This window comes from Myotis brandtii, unplaced genomic scaffold (assembly GCF_000412655.1).
Source record: "Myotis brandtii unplaced genomic scaffold, ASM41265v1 scaffold115, whole genome shotgun sequence".
NCBI classification, from domain to species: domain Eukaryota; kingdom Metazoa; phylum Chordata; class Mammalia; order Chiroptera; family Vespertilionidae; genus Myotis; species Myotis brandtii.
This window is the reverse complement of record NW_005353967.1, coordinates 17,091,305-17,106,114: the sequence shown is the minus strand read 5'-3', so window position 1 is coordinate 17,106,114 and position 14,810 is coordinate 17,091,305. Positions and strand designations below refer to the sequence as shown.

At 38.5% G+C, this 14,810-nt stretch overlaps 1 protein-coding gene across 1 annotated transcript in view; it reads left to right on the top strand.

Moving 5' to 3' along the window:
• The window catches only part of COL4A3BP (collagen, type IV, alpha 3 (Goodpasture antigen) binding protein), a 101,795-nt gene that overhangs the window by 82,401 nt on the left and 4,584 nt on the right, over positions 1-14,810 (top strand). The window contains exons 14-19 of the mRNA XM_005858152.2: positions 2,367-2,462; positions 5,436-5,568; positions 6,450-6,520; positions 9,847-9,975; positions 10,503-10,632; positions 12,918-13,054. Of these exons, the coding sequence (XP_005858214.1) occupies positions 2,367-2,462; positions 5,436-5,568; positions 6,450-6,520; positions 9,847-9,975; positions 10,503-10,632; positions 12,918-13,045 (687 nt within the window). The 3' untranslated portion in view covers positions 13,046-13,054. The remainder of the gene's footprint in view (positions 1-2,366; positions 2,463-5,435; positions 5,569-6,449; positions 6,521-9,846; positions 9,976-10,502; positions 10,633-12,917; positions 13,055-14,810) is intronic.

Genomic DNA, 14,810 nt, shown 5'->3' with positions numbered 1-14,810 from the left:
CCTGGCGGGGGTGGGGGGGGGCGGTTGGCCGGCAGGCCCAGCTCTTGATCAGGGTGGGAGTGTCCAATCAGGAGCAGGCCAGCCAACCTCACGGCCCCACCCCCTGATCTGGCCGGTTCATTGGCCACAGTGGGTGTCATAGCAACTGGTTGTTAGGTTGTTATGGCCGTTACAGTAGCTGCCTTTTTATGTATATAGATTTCCTTAGAATATATTCTTAGAATTGTTAGGATAAAGGCATGCACACTTAGGAATTTTAAATTAGATTACCAAACTGTTCATTAAAAAAGTTGAACCAACTGTATTCCCAGGTCAGTTTTCTTTTACTATACTGACACTGAATATTATAATTTAGTTAATTTTTGCCAGTCTGATACACTAAAAGTGGTATTTTTGCTTCTCGCATTTTTGCAATTTTTCTGTGACTTTTTTGACTGACTTTGCATTACTGTAACTTATGTTACCTTCTGTCAATTTATATTTGTGGAATCTGATTTCTTTTGGACCAAAATAGATCACTTTTCAAACTTTTGAAATTGCTAATTCAGGAATAACCTCCCAAACAAAAACACAGTTACCTGCATACTTTCCAACAAAAGAGCTAAATGGCGGTAAATATTTTTTTAAACAGAACTCTGTTTTTACTAGAATAAAACCCTTCACATTCTTCTTTCGCAAGTAATCCATTATAAGTAGGACTTAGTTGGGGGAAACATTTCTTTTTGCCTCGAATCTTAAATAAAGGTGTCCTTAACTCCCAGTGTCCGACCTAAAAAGTACATATCAAATCTAAAGATTTTTAAGATCTTAGGATCTAATAAAGGTAAACATTTTTCCATATCAGGATGTAAAACAGACAATGAGTGCAGTGCTACTGTGGCTTTTTTATTTATGGATACTAACTGGAACTTTCTTTGTTCTCTTTTGGAAATGAGATACAGTTTGAATGTATTTGTAACTTGGAGTCCCACATTAGTCATCCTTACCTTCTAAAGCATATTTCAAAGTTACAGAGGCACACAGGTTTTTCCAGGCAGCTCCTGAAGTTATGTTTTATAATATTAGTCACATTTTAAATTTTCTCTCAAGTCTGCAACCCAACACCATTCACACTGTTTTCAGCAATGAATAAAGAAATAAAATGTTATGTTAGTGTTTATTTAATACAAAAATAGATTATAGAATCTCAGCATGTATTTTTATCAAAAACCTTTTTGTGATCACTGCCAATTAAGGAGATACTTACAGCATCCTGCTTTCAGTAACCAAAGATGCATTCTGAGATCTAGAAAGCTTGATGTCGCAGAAGTACAGCCACAATACCATATTGATCACATCCTTTTGTGTATAAAACTTATATCCCCAGGGTTAGTAATTTTAAGTTTCTGCCCCCAAATCATTAATTTTGTATTTGTTCATTTCAAAATATTTGTAACCTGGCTGGCATGGCTCAGTGGCTGAGTGTCAACCTATGAACCAGGTGGTCACGGCTCACAGTCCCCAGTGTGGGGTGTGCAGGAAGCAGCCGATCAATAATTCTCTATCATCATTGATGTTTTTCTCTCTCCCTCTCCCTTCCTCTCTGAAATCCATAAAAAATATTTTTTAAAAATATGTGTAAACCTGGTTCTTGTTTTTTATCCCTAATGAACACCATAGACTTTATGTAAAATATGTAGTTAAACTTAGGGATACATTTTTAATCGAAGTACAGTGTACATATTTTTTAATTCTTCCTGCCTTCTCTAATGTATTTACTACATAAAACAAAATAATGAGTAAAAATTTAGAAAATAGAGTTTAGATAAAGTGTCTGAGTAGATGGTAAAGAAGCCAGTTCCTTCAGCAACAATCTTTTTATCATTTCAGTGAAATATCCCAAGTTTTATTACCTTTTGTAGGGAAATCTTGGTGTATTTAGTATCTCAATTGTAGTCTTAAATATGGAAACACTGGACTAGATGGTCTCTTCATGCTCCTTTTATCCTTAGAGTTGAATAAATTTATGCTTTAAGACTTCATCTCTGTTAGGAAGCGCGTTATGGTAAAGGAAAGAATCCCCCCCCCCCCCCCCCCCCCGAAAATGCTTATTTTGGTCACTTGATGCACCTTAGGCCCAGTGTACAGTATGTTATTTGATTGAAGCATCTTTCCATATTTCTCCCTCCTGTCATTAACCTAGATATTATATCTAGAATGTAGACTAAACTCTTCATACCTACTAACTTTTGTGCATTTGGTTGCTCAGCTCTCTTAAGAGCATCATTTCAGAACTGAAGTAAAGTGAGTATCATTGTTTTTTAGAGATTATGTCATAGCTATTAATTGGAGGCAGATTCTTATAGCTTTGCTTTTTTCTTTTCAAGGTTGAAGAGATGGTGCAGAACCACATGACTTATTCATTACAGGATGTAGGTGGAGATGCCAATTGGCAGTTGGTTGTAGAAGAAGGAGAAATGAAGGTAATTCTCAGTGAAAAGTTATAGGTTGCTAATTGCACCTCTATTCCAGTCATATTGTCGTCATTGATATGAATAAGGATAACATTTAAAAATTACTTTTAAACACATTACTACATATGATCAAAGAAGCACCAGATATTAATAAATAAAATGTCCTTTTGCTTTCCTGGTTTAGCTTTTATATAATTTCTTTATGATCAAATCTATGCACAAACCATTCTGTTTTGCCTAAGCCATGGAGAAATAAAATTTTGTGGTTTAAATATGAACAGGCCACAATTAACTGATGGCTCTCTATTTGGATATTTCTCTCTTTTAAAAAATATTTTTTAATTTATTGATTTTTTAGAGAGAGAGAGAATAAGGGGGGGAGAGAGAGAGAAACATCAATGTGTTGTTCCACTTATTGGTTGATTCTTGTATGTGCACTGACCAGGAATCGAACCAGGGATCTGGGGCCCCTTGGTACACGGGACAACGCTCAGCCAACTGAGCCACACTGGCCAGGGCCATCTATTTTTTTTTAGATTCCACGTATAAGTGAAATCATACGGTATTTGTCTTTTTCTGTCTGACTGATTTCACTGTTGAAAGCTAATTTGTTGTTCAGGAGTTTTATATAGACTATGTTGACCAGAATTATTCTAGCAAATGGGGTGCAATATTAAGTGTTGGAATTTCCTCTCCTCCTGAATAGGGAACAAATCCTCCTATATAATAAAGAGGTAATATGCAAATTGACCATCACGCCCTCCCACAAGATGGCCGGCAGGGGAGGACAATTGTGGGTGATCAGGCCAGCAGGAGAGGGCAGTTGTGGGGGACCAGGCCTGCAGGGGAGGGAAGTTAGGGGCGACTAGGCTGGCAGGGGACAGCAGTTGTGGGAGATCAGGCCAACAGGGGAGGGCAGTTGGGGGGGACCAAGCCAAAAGGGGAGGGCAGTTGGGGGCGACCAGACTGACAGGGGAGGGCAGTTGGGGCGACCAGGCCAACAGGGGAGGGCAGTTAGGGGTGACCGGGCCTGCAGGGGAGGGAGGGCAGTTGGGGGTGACCAGGCTGGCAGGGAGGGCAGTTAGGGGTGACCGGGCCTGCAGGGAGGGAGGGCAGTTGGGAGCAACCAGGCCAGCAGGGGAGGGGAGTTGGGGGCAACTGGGCCGGCAGGGGAGCAGTTAGGCGTCAATCAGGCTGGCAGGGGAGTGGTTAGGCGGTGATCAGGCAGGCAGGCAGAAGTGGTTAGAGGCAATCAGGCAGGTAGGTAGGCGAGCGGTTGGGAGCCAGCAGTCCTGGATTGTGGAAGGGATGTCCGACGGCCAGTTTACCGGCAGTCGGACATTCCCTGAGGGGTCCCAGATTGGAGAGGGTGCAGGCTGGGCTGAGGGACCCCCCCCCTCCCCAGTGCATGAGTTTCGTGTACCGGGCCTCTAGTAAGAAATAAGGTAGAAGAGACAGGCAAATGAGATACCAAAATGCTATAATTCTGATGATCTGATTGGATTACAACATGGAGACCAACTGTCACAATGTCTTGCTAATATGTTACCTCTAAACATGTTTCTGAGATACCTGTATAATCAGAGGCCTTTCCCACAAGAGCAAGCCATAAAAGCAGACCAGGATGCATGCTCTCTGCAGAAGGGGTTGAGCCACATCTGCTTAGTTCTCCCTCTGTACTCACTATGCAGATAAGTCATTGTTTCTCCCTTAGGGAAGTTCCAGGAAGCGAAGGGACTAAGTAGAAAATAAGTGCTCCTACAACCCACAACATTAGAAAGAAATTAGGGCTGGATTATAATATAACCCACTAAAGAGAATAGTCTACCCTTTGTAGCATTAGGTAAGCCACTATGCAAAGTAGCATTTTCAGAAGAGTAAGCTGATAGGGAAGCAGCAAGAGACCAAGAAAACCACTTGAGAAAGTCAGGTACAAGATGTTGAAAGTCTACCTAAAAGAGTAACCATAGTAGAAAAGTCAAGTTGTTTTTTATAGAAGATTGGTAATAATCTTAATAGCCTACGTGAAGTGTGAGAGAAAGAACCAAAAGTCTACACTACAGAGTTACATTTCAGATAACTCGGAAAATAGCAGACCCAATAGCAAATAAGTAAGTGTGTAGGGAATGGAGTTTGGGGAGAGAGATTGTAAAAGAGAAACTTCATGTGAAATAACTAGTAGTATCTGGCTCCATGGGCACTCCATAAATTGAGAGCTGATTCTTCCTTTGGTAACATTGTTTAATCACTTGTCAAAAGAACTTATTACAGGCCCTGGCCAGGTGGCTCAGTTGGTTGGGGCGCATATGGGAAGCAACCGATCCATGTCTCTTCTCTCTTTCTCTCTCTCTCTCCCTCTCTTTCATCATGTCCTTAGGTAAGGATTTAAAAAAGAACTTATTACAGAGTTCTCTAAAGTAGCAAGCCCACAATAATTTTGAAATAACTAGTTTTAATCAGCACTCCAGTACACAACCTTATTATTTAAAGCAAGAGAGCATAGATCTTTATTACATTTTAGTTTTCAATCATTGATTCAGCAAATAGTTGCTTTACTGGGTTTCAGATACTATGCTAGATGCTGGGGATATATCAGTGAACACAGCCACCTTAAATCAGTATCCTTAAAGAGATTATGTTTTAACCAGGTTTATTTGTCCTTCTTTGCCATGTTGAACAGTCTTTGAGAATGTTCAGTAAATAATGCCTGATTTAAATTGATACATTCATTTTTTAATAACTCACAGTAATTAGTCATTCATCATATATGCATATTTTTTCATAGTTGAAATTTACCTTGGATTTGTAGTTTTAAATATTTTAATGTGTTAATAATATAAAATTTTAAACTTAATTTTAACAGAATGTTTATGTTCCATAAAGAGATTTTCGTAAATCCTAAAAAGCTGTTAAATTTGCAAACATGCTTTCAAATGTTTACTTTAGGATTTTTAAACAGATTTTTAATTATGTCCTGTATAGGTATATAGGAGAGAAGTAGAAGAAAATGGGATTGTTCTGGATCCTTTAAAAGCTACCCATGCAGTTAAAGGAGTTACAGGACACGAGGTCTGCAATTACTTCTGGAATGTTGACGTTCGCAATGATTGGGAAAGTAAGCTGCTATTATTAATGTATTTTAATATAATTATTATTTAGAATTTAATATCAAATCCAATCTGATTTTCTTCATATGATCTTTAGTTTGCAAAGTCAATGTAGAAAATATCTGGAGAATCATATAGGGGACTGATAATACTTTATATTTAAATAAAGTTTTTCACACTATAAAATGCTTTGCAGTATTTTTTAGCATTTGATTTAATACCTCAACAATTTTGCATAGATAGGTAATGAAGTAAAATTCAGATAGGTCAAGTGACTTGTCAAAGGCCACAGACCTAGTAGGTGTAAAAGCCAGGACTAAAACTAAGGTTTCTGTTTTATCTACTTTTCTCCTAGATTGTTTTGTTTCCCTGGTAAATCCTACATGAATCCTGCTGTGGTTTGTTTAGTTACTTTGGCAGGGGGTGTTTCCCTTAGACACCAGATTGCATAAATAGATACTTTTGGACATCATAAGACGTATATCAATGACAGTTTGATAATCTTCCCAATAAATACAGTTACCTAAACCTAGATAGAGCAGTTTATTCAGCTTCAGTAAATTAGGGATTATAGGGAGGGGTCATAGTGTTAGGGAATAATTTGTGCCTGAGTAATGCAGTGTTGATATAGAATCGCCTTCTTGCTGTGGAAGCTAAATGTTGGATAAAGGAAAATAAGATTTCCTGGTGATCAGCTCCCACAGCCACCATCTATAGCCCTAATACTAGGTATTAACTACCTTTCATTTGAACTTAGCCCAAGTGGGGCAGAATCCTGTTCATTCTACTATAATGTTCATTTGTAATTGACTCTCAGTATAAGTGAATTAATCACCTTCTAGGAAAAAGCAGTGTCTTTTTGGCTACTAATATTTTCCCTTCATTTCAGCAACTATAGAAAACTTTCATGTGGTGGAAACATTAGCTGATAATGCAATCATCATTTATCAAACACACAAGGTAAATATCTCTTCATCCCTAAAGGATTTCACTATAATTCAAACAGACATATAAATTGTCTAAAATAAAATTTGACAGGAAATTAAATGCCAGAAAAGATCTAAAGGCTTTATTAATAATTCAGGAATGCAAATATTTTTCTAGCAGCTAGTCTATAGGAGATTGATAGTTATCGAATATGAAAGTGAATCATAGTTTCCTATGACATCAATATAATAAGAAGTGGAAAAGTATGTTATTTGCCTGTGTTAAGACTAATAGATATGAAAATGATCTTAAGTGGATTATCTAAAAACAATGAAAAGTTGCTGAGCATAACTACTGAGAAGTTGGTCATACACCAGAGCACACCGAAGCATTGTCATTTAAATTGGTTCCCTTTTCATTTCTTCCTTTGCTAATCTACATTTAACGTTTTAGAATAATATTCATCTTACTTTATTCTACTCTCTTCCCCTTCTGAAAATTGCCAAATAGTATTTCAAATAAAGAATAATAAATTAAACTTGGAAGAGATCCACAAAAAGTAATATTATGTTATATAGGAAATATAATGATTCAATAAGTACTTCATTTTTTTTTCAAGTGACTTTTATTTTTTTAATGTATCTTTATTGATTTCAGAGAGTAAGAGAAGGAAAGAGAGATAAAAACATCAATGATGAGAGAGAATCATTGATTGGCTGCCTCCTGCACATCCCCTACTGGGGATCAAGCCTGCAACCCAGGCATGTGCCCTTGACCAGAATCCATCCTGGGATTGATCTTCAGTCTGCAGGCTGACGCTCTATCCACTGAACCAGCTAGGGTTCAAGTGACTTTTTAATTGAGCTGAATATGTGAAAATATTTGAGATTTGCTCTGTATTTCTTAAACTCAGTCTTTCACCTGAGGCATTTTATATATAACTAGAGGCCCAGTGCACGAAATTCATGCACTGGGGGCAGGGTTCCTCAGCTCCGCCTGCGCCCTCTTGCAGTCCGGGACCCCTCGGGGGATGTAACAGTGTGCCAAGCGGCAGGCGGCCAGGGAGGAGCCCAAATTGGGGCCGGGCGCTGCTCACGCTCATCCTGGTCTGCTGCGCCAGCTGCCACGGAGTTGGGAGAGGCTCCCGTTGTGGCAGCTGCGCTCCCCAGCCGTGAGCCCAGCTTCTGGCTGAGTGGCGCTCCCCCTGTGGGAGCACACTGACCACCAGGGAGTAACTCCTATGTTGAGCGTCTGCTCCCTGGTGGTCAGTGTGCATCATAGCAACTGGTTGTTCCACTGTAACAGTCACTTAGGCTTTTATATAGGCTAGAGGCCCAGTGCATGAATTCATGCACCAGTGGGGTCCTTCCACCTGGCCTGCGGGATTGGGCCGAAACTGGCTCTCCAACATCCCCCAAGAGGGTCCTGGATTGCGAGAGGGCTCAGGCCAGACCAAGGGACCCCACTGGTGCACGATCGGAGCTGGCAAGGGACGTGGGAGGTTGTCCAGCCGGGGAGGGACCACGGGAGGGCTCCAGGGCATGTCTGGCCTGTCTTGCTCATTCCTGATCAGCCAGACCCCAGCAGGAAGCTAACCTACCAGTTGGAGCATCTGCCCCCTGGTGGTCAGTGCACGTCATAGCAAGCGGTTCAGTGGCCCTAGCATGTCATTAGCATATTATGCTTTGATTGGTTGAACGGTCAACCAGACACTTAGCATATTAGGCTTTTATTATATAGGATGACTATAAGCTAGGCTTCATTTTACATGGTAGCTGCTCAAGAAATGTGTAAAAATGAAGATTCTATTTCAACATACAGATTTGTGCAGGGTTTAAGTGTAATCTGAAATTTAGTAGATGTTAAAATATCAATTAATTGCTCTATAATTTAGAATAAAGATAAATGGCCAATAATTTAGAATCAGAAGAATCTTATTATTTGATGATAATTGATCCAGGAAAACAATCTGCCAATATTTCACTTGGTAAATAATAGATGGAAGGGAGGATTATATAGGTTGTATTAGGTTTATTTCTTGAAAAATAAAACTAAAAATTATTAAAATAATGTATCATACATAACAAAATGTAAGTTACAATTATAATTATTTGAATTAAAAAATCCTGGCATATTTCTTTTTCAACAAAATCCAATAACGCTATGTACATCTTTTTTCTTTAGATTTGGCTTCTTTTATAATATGGTCTTAAAGAGGACTACTCATCTTCTAATATTTAAGTCATCTCATTCTTTAAATTTCTCTCATCCTCCTTTTGGATTTGCATTTATTAGAAGCTAACCTACCGGTTGGAGCATCTGCCCCCTGGTGGTCAGTGTGCATCATAGCAACCGGTATAGTGTGCTATGATGCACACTGACATTAATTAATAATAATTAATTTATTATTCTTTATTTGAAATACTATTTGGCAATTTTCAGAAGGGGAAGAGAGTAGAATAAAGTAAGATGAATATTATTCTAAAACTTTAAATGTATTTAAATATCAAATATCATTCTAACATGATTAAACTTTCATTTATTACTAGTTTCACACACATTTCTCCAACACTACTTTTGTTGACTGCATGAAATTTTGTATCTTTAAAATATAAACCATTTCACTTTGCAAATGATTTGTGTTGTGTTGACACTAAGTTGTTGGCTACTTTTTATAGTCAACAATCAGAAAAGACAAGGCATATTTTCTTTCATTTAAAAGTACAAAAGCCCCAGTTTTCTGAGACCTAGGGACCATATCATTCCAACAGTATATGTTTCTCCTTGTATACCATAAAACTCAAAGATTCTGTCTACCTGATTTGGAATTCTTCAAGTGTGATTATAATATCAAAAGAGTAGTCTTCTTTCCCTAAAATCTTTGCTTAAAGTCTCTGAACAATTTAAGCTGAGGTTTAATACTATAGTTAAAAGAAGGATATTACCAGGGTTTGAGGAAGGGGGTGTAATGCTGTGTCATTTCTTAGTAGGTACAGAGTTTCTATTTGGGATGATAACAATTTTTTGAAAATGTGGTAATGCTTACATAACATTCTGAATGTATTAATGGCAATGAATTGTATACTTAAAAATGGTTTAAATAGCAAATTACTACAATTTATAAAAAAATAAAAATAGCAGAACACTATTCCTTTGCTATAGTTCTGCAAAGCCATTAACTCACTGTCCATAATTAATCCTTTGGTGGGTGTTCTCAGATGCTTTTCATTTAAAATTTGACAGATTTTTACCTTCAACTAAGATATTTATTGCTTTTACATTTGTTTCTCTGTTAGTTACATATTACAAATGAATAAAGAATTGTTCAAATTTTCAAATGATTTTTACTTCTTCCACAGAGAGTGTGGCCTGCTTCTCAGCGAGATGTATTATATCTTTCTGCCATTCGAAAGATACCAGCCTTGACTGAAAATGACCCTGAAACTTGGATAGTTTGTAATTTTTCTGTGGATCACGATAGTGCTCCTGTAAGTGCATTGTATAAATGTGTACAATTGTATAATATAAAGCTAACTATACATGCAGTACAAAAATGATAAACACATGCCAGACACACACAGATACTAGAGTTGATAATTCTTAGATTTTGTGTTATTTTGGCTTCTTAGAATAATATAGCCTGTGTATTATCTGAAGGACAGTAGTCATGGCTGTGAACATTTCAGCAGGTCTCTTTTCCTTTGTTCCTGAGATGAGGTGAGACAGCACTGATAGGTAGTATATGCAGACTACTACTCACAGTTGCCTCTTAAGTCATGATCAACTACTGGCAAAACCTCTGGTTGCTACCTCGATTTAGCTCCATTTACTACGTAAAAGGAGGAGAAATCTTATCAGTTTGGCATGTGTTGTTTGATCCTTGTAAGATTTTGTTGAATATTTTGATGAGTTGAGGTTTCAGCCTACTTAGTATAGTATTATTAGACTAGTAGAGATTACAAAATACTGGGTATCTGCTATACTGCTGTTTCATTTTTATTTTTTGTTTTGGCAGCTGAACAATCGATGTGTTCGTGCCAAAATAAATATCGCTATGATTTGTCAAACCTTGGTTAGCCCACCAGAAGGAAACCAGAAGATTAGCAGGGACAACATTTTATGCAAGATTACATATGTAGCAAATGGTATGTATTTCGTTGTTTGTTTTTGCTATTTGGTAATGTGGATGTTCTTAGTGTGATCTACATGATAACTAACCATTTGGACAAATACCATTACAAATGCCTTTTGAGTTTTTATCCTTTAGATTAGTAATTTTTAATTTGGAAAGATGTATATCAAACTTTCAGGAAATATACATACCTGCCTTCCACCCCAGAACTACTATATCAGAATTTTTGAAGCTTGGACTAGATAGGTAAATTTTAAAACTTTAGGCCAACTGGCATGGCTCAGTAGTTGAGTATCAACCTATGAACCAGGAGATCATGGTTCCATTCCTGGTCAGGGTACATGGCCTGGGTACAGGCTCGATCTCCAGTCGGGGGCATGCAAGAGGCAGCTGATGTTTCTATCTCTCCCTCTCCCTTCCGCACTGAAATCAATAAAAATATATTTTTTTAAAAACTTTATATTAAGATCACTATCACATATCCTTGGTTTTAAGAACCATTTTATTAAGTATTTACCTAAAAGAATATACGTAGAATTAGAAATGTAAGCAACAGTGGGAAAGGAAATTAGCAGTTCTTTTTCTTTTTCTTTTTCTTTTTTCTTTTAGCGGTTCTTTTTCTTATTGTCAGGCTTGCTCATTTTTTTCATCATTGATTGGTCCCTAATCCTTATTAGTTGCTACTTACGTGTTTGTTTTATATTGACTTGCTGCTGGACAGCCTTGTTGCTTTGGTTCCTTATTACTAAACCCATTTCCTACTTGTAGTAGTTATTGAAATCCAAATCCTCATACCTTCTTTATACAGGACCATAACTGCTAGTGTTCTTTAAAGAGATAGTTATGCCTGAGTAAGTTATTATCCCATACTAGAGGCCTGGTGCACAAAATTCGTGCACTCGGGGGGAGAGGAGGGTCCCTAAGCCCAAATTGCGAGAGGGCGCAGGCCAGGCCTAAGGACCCCACTGGTGCACGATCTGGGCCAGGGAGGGATGCAGGAGGTTGGCCAGTGGGGGAGGTACCGCGGGAGGACTCCAGGCATGTTTGGCCTGTCTCGCTCAGTCCCGATCAGCCAGACCCCAGCAGCAAGCTAACCCACCAGTCAGAACATCTGTCCCCTGGTGGTCAGTGCACGTCATAGCGACTGGTCGACTGTCTGCCCCCTCGTGGTCAGTGCACGAGCAGTTGAGCGGCCTTAGCATATCATTAGCATATTACACTTTGATTGGTTGAATGGAAGACTATACAACTGGACACTTAGCATATTAGCCTTTTATTATATAGGATAATAAAAGGCTAATATGCAAATCGACGGAACAGCGGAACGACCGATTGCTATGTCACTCACTGACCACCAGGGGGCAGACGCTCAACGCAGGAGCTGCCCCCCTGGTGGTCAGTGCGCTCCCACAGGGGGAGCGCTGCTCAGCCAGAAGCCGGACTGACGGCTGGCAAGCGCAGCGGTAGTGGTGGGAACCTCCACAGCAGGCAGACATCCCCTGAGGGCTCCCAGACTGCGAGAGGGTTCAGGCTGGGCTGAGGGACCCCTCTCCCCTTGAGTGCACGAATTTTTGTGCACTGGGCCCTCTAGTCTATATATATATATAATAGCCCAGCCGTGGGCAAACTACGGCCCGTGGGCCGGATCTGGCCCGTTTGAAATGAATAAAACTAAAAAAAAAAAAAGACCATACCCTTTTATGTAATGATGTTTACTTTGAATTTATATTAGTTCACACAAACACTCCATCCATGCTTTTGTTCCGGCCCTCCGGTCCAGTTTAAGAACCCATTGTGGTCCTCGAGTCAAAAAGTTTGCCCACCCCTGTAATAGCCTAATATGCAAAGTGTCCCTTCAGGAGTTCAACTGACCGGGAGTCCCATCGCCAGCTATGACATGCGCTGACCACCAGGGGGCGGCACAGAATGAAGGAAGGGCCTCAGCTGGCAGCCAGCAGCCACTAGGGACCCTACCCGTGCATGAATTTCGTGCACTGGGCCTCTAGTTTGATTATAGTATAGTTTAATGAAAAGATCTGCCTCAACCTAAAGTGTAGCTGTACTAATATTTAAATATATTTTAGGGAAGTAAGAACAATTTAGAAAGGTAATAAATGCTTTCTTATTTGCTCTCTGTTCTTGTTTGGTAGTTAATATGAAGGATTAATGGTCAAGACTTTTAAGAGATGCCAATTGTTCCAACATCATGAAATTTTTTAAAGCAAAGGAACAAAATGAGTGCTTCATGTGTATTTGGAGAATTGTATCTTAACATTTTAATTTTTCTTTAACTCATAGTGAACCCTGGAGGATGGGCACCAGCCTCAGTGTTAAGGGCAGTGGCAAAACGAGAGTATCCAAAGTTTCTAAAACGTTTTACTTCTTACGTCCAGGAGAAAACAGCAGGAAAACCTATTTTGTTCTAGTATTAACAGGTACTGGAAGATAGATGTTATCCTTTTAAATTTTGACTAACATGACTCTGTAGACCAGGAGTGGGGAACATTTTTTCTGCCAAGGCCCATTTGGATATTAAAACATCATTTGCAGGCCAAACAAAATTATCAGCCTAAAAATTAGCCTGCTATATTTGGTCAAACATTTAATTTACTCACCCCTAATGCCTTGGCAGGACCAGACCAAATGATTTTGTGGGCCTTATACGACCCACAGGCCAGACATTCCCCACCCCTGCTGCAGATACTAAAATTTAGTTAACTGTTGAAAGTAGTTTCTGTGTTTTATGATGTTCCCAGATAAAGAGTTGTTGTTTTTATAGCCTTAAAACTTACATTTTTATCTTTCTATGTTAAATAATACCTGCTTATTTAAAGAAATTTCAACATTATAGAACTGCAGAATTTCAGAAGTACAAATTCCCTATATCTTTCCCTTTGCAGAAATTACTGTTAGGTTTGTGATATATTCTTCCAGATTTTTACATGTATGTACTTACATATATGTATTTTTAATTGTTTAAAAAATACATTTATATTATTTTGCAGCTTGTTTTTCTACTTAATAATAAATTTTAACTATTATTCCATATAAAGATATGAGACATATACAACCATCTCACTGTTTTAAAATGTTATATAAATGTTGCACAATTTATTAACTAGTCTCTATGGTAACATCTGTTTTGGTTTCATATTTTTACTGTCAAATAATGCTGCATTGAACATCTTTGTGCAAGGAGCCAGAATCTTTAATTATCTGTAAATAAGTGATGTGTTAACATGGTTCAAAAGTCAAAAGTATGAAAAGATAGAGTAAAATTTATCCCCTATTCACTCAGTTTTGTCCTCCCTCCACACACAGAAAAGTGTATTAACTGATATTACTAGTTTCTTTGTATTTTTAATGCCTGAATAAGCAAATAAAATTATAATCTTCCCACAGATACTCTTTTGTTGTTGAAGAAAATGTAGCATACTATAAACACCGTTCTGCATCTTGTTTTTGCACTTTATTATCTTGAAGGTTTTTACAGTTCAATGGGGAGCCTCTTTTTTTAAGGCTATATAGTATCTCATTGTTTGAATGTACTCTTGCCATGTAGCTTTAATTGTATATCTCATATTATGAATGAGTTTGAGCGTCTTTTGGTCCATTGGAGAACATTTGTATAATTCTGTTTCTGTGAACTCTCAATATGTGTTAGCATTTAAATGTTTTTCTTTAAAATTTATTTTTAATCCTCACCCAAGGCTATGTTTTTTTTTTTGTTTTTTTTTTTATTTTAGAGAGGGAGGAAGGGAGAGGGAGAGCGACAGAGAGAAACATTAATCAGTTGCCTCTTATATGCATGCACCCTGGCCAGAAATTGAGACCACAACCTGAGTATGTGTTCTGACCAGGAATCAAACCCACAACCTTCTGATGCATTGAACGATGCTCCAACCACACTGCCCAGGGCAGCATTTAAATTTTTAATAGAAGCTTGGCTGGCATGGCTCAGTGGTTGAGCGTTGATCTATGAACTAAGAGGTCATGGTTTGATTCCCAGTCAGGGCACATGCCCGGATTGCAGGTCGATCCCCAAGTGTGGGGAGTGTAGGAGACAGCCAATTAATGATTCTCTCTCATCATTGATGTTTCTTTTTTTTTTTTTAATTAAATCTTTATTCAGATTATTACAGTTGTTTCTCTTTTTTCCCCCCCATAGCTCCCCTCCACCCAGTTCCCACC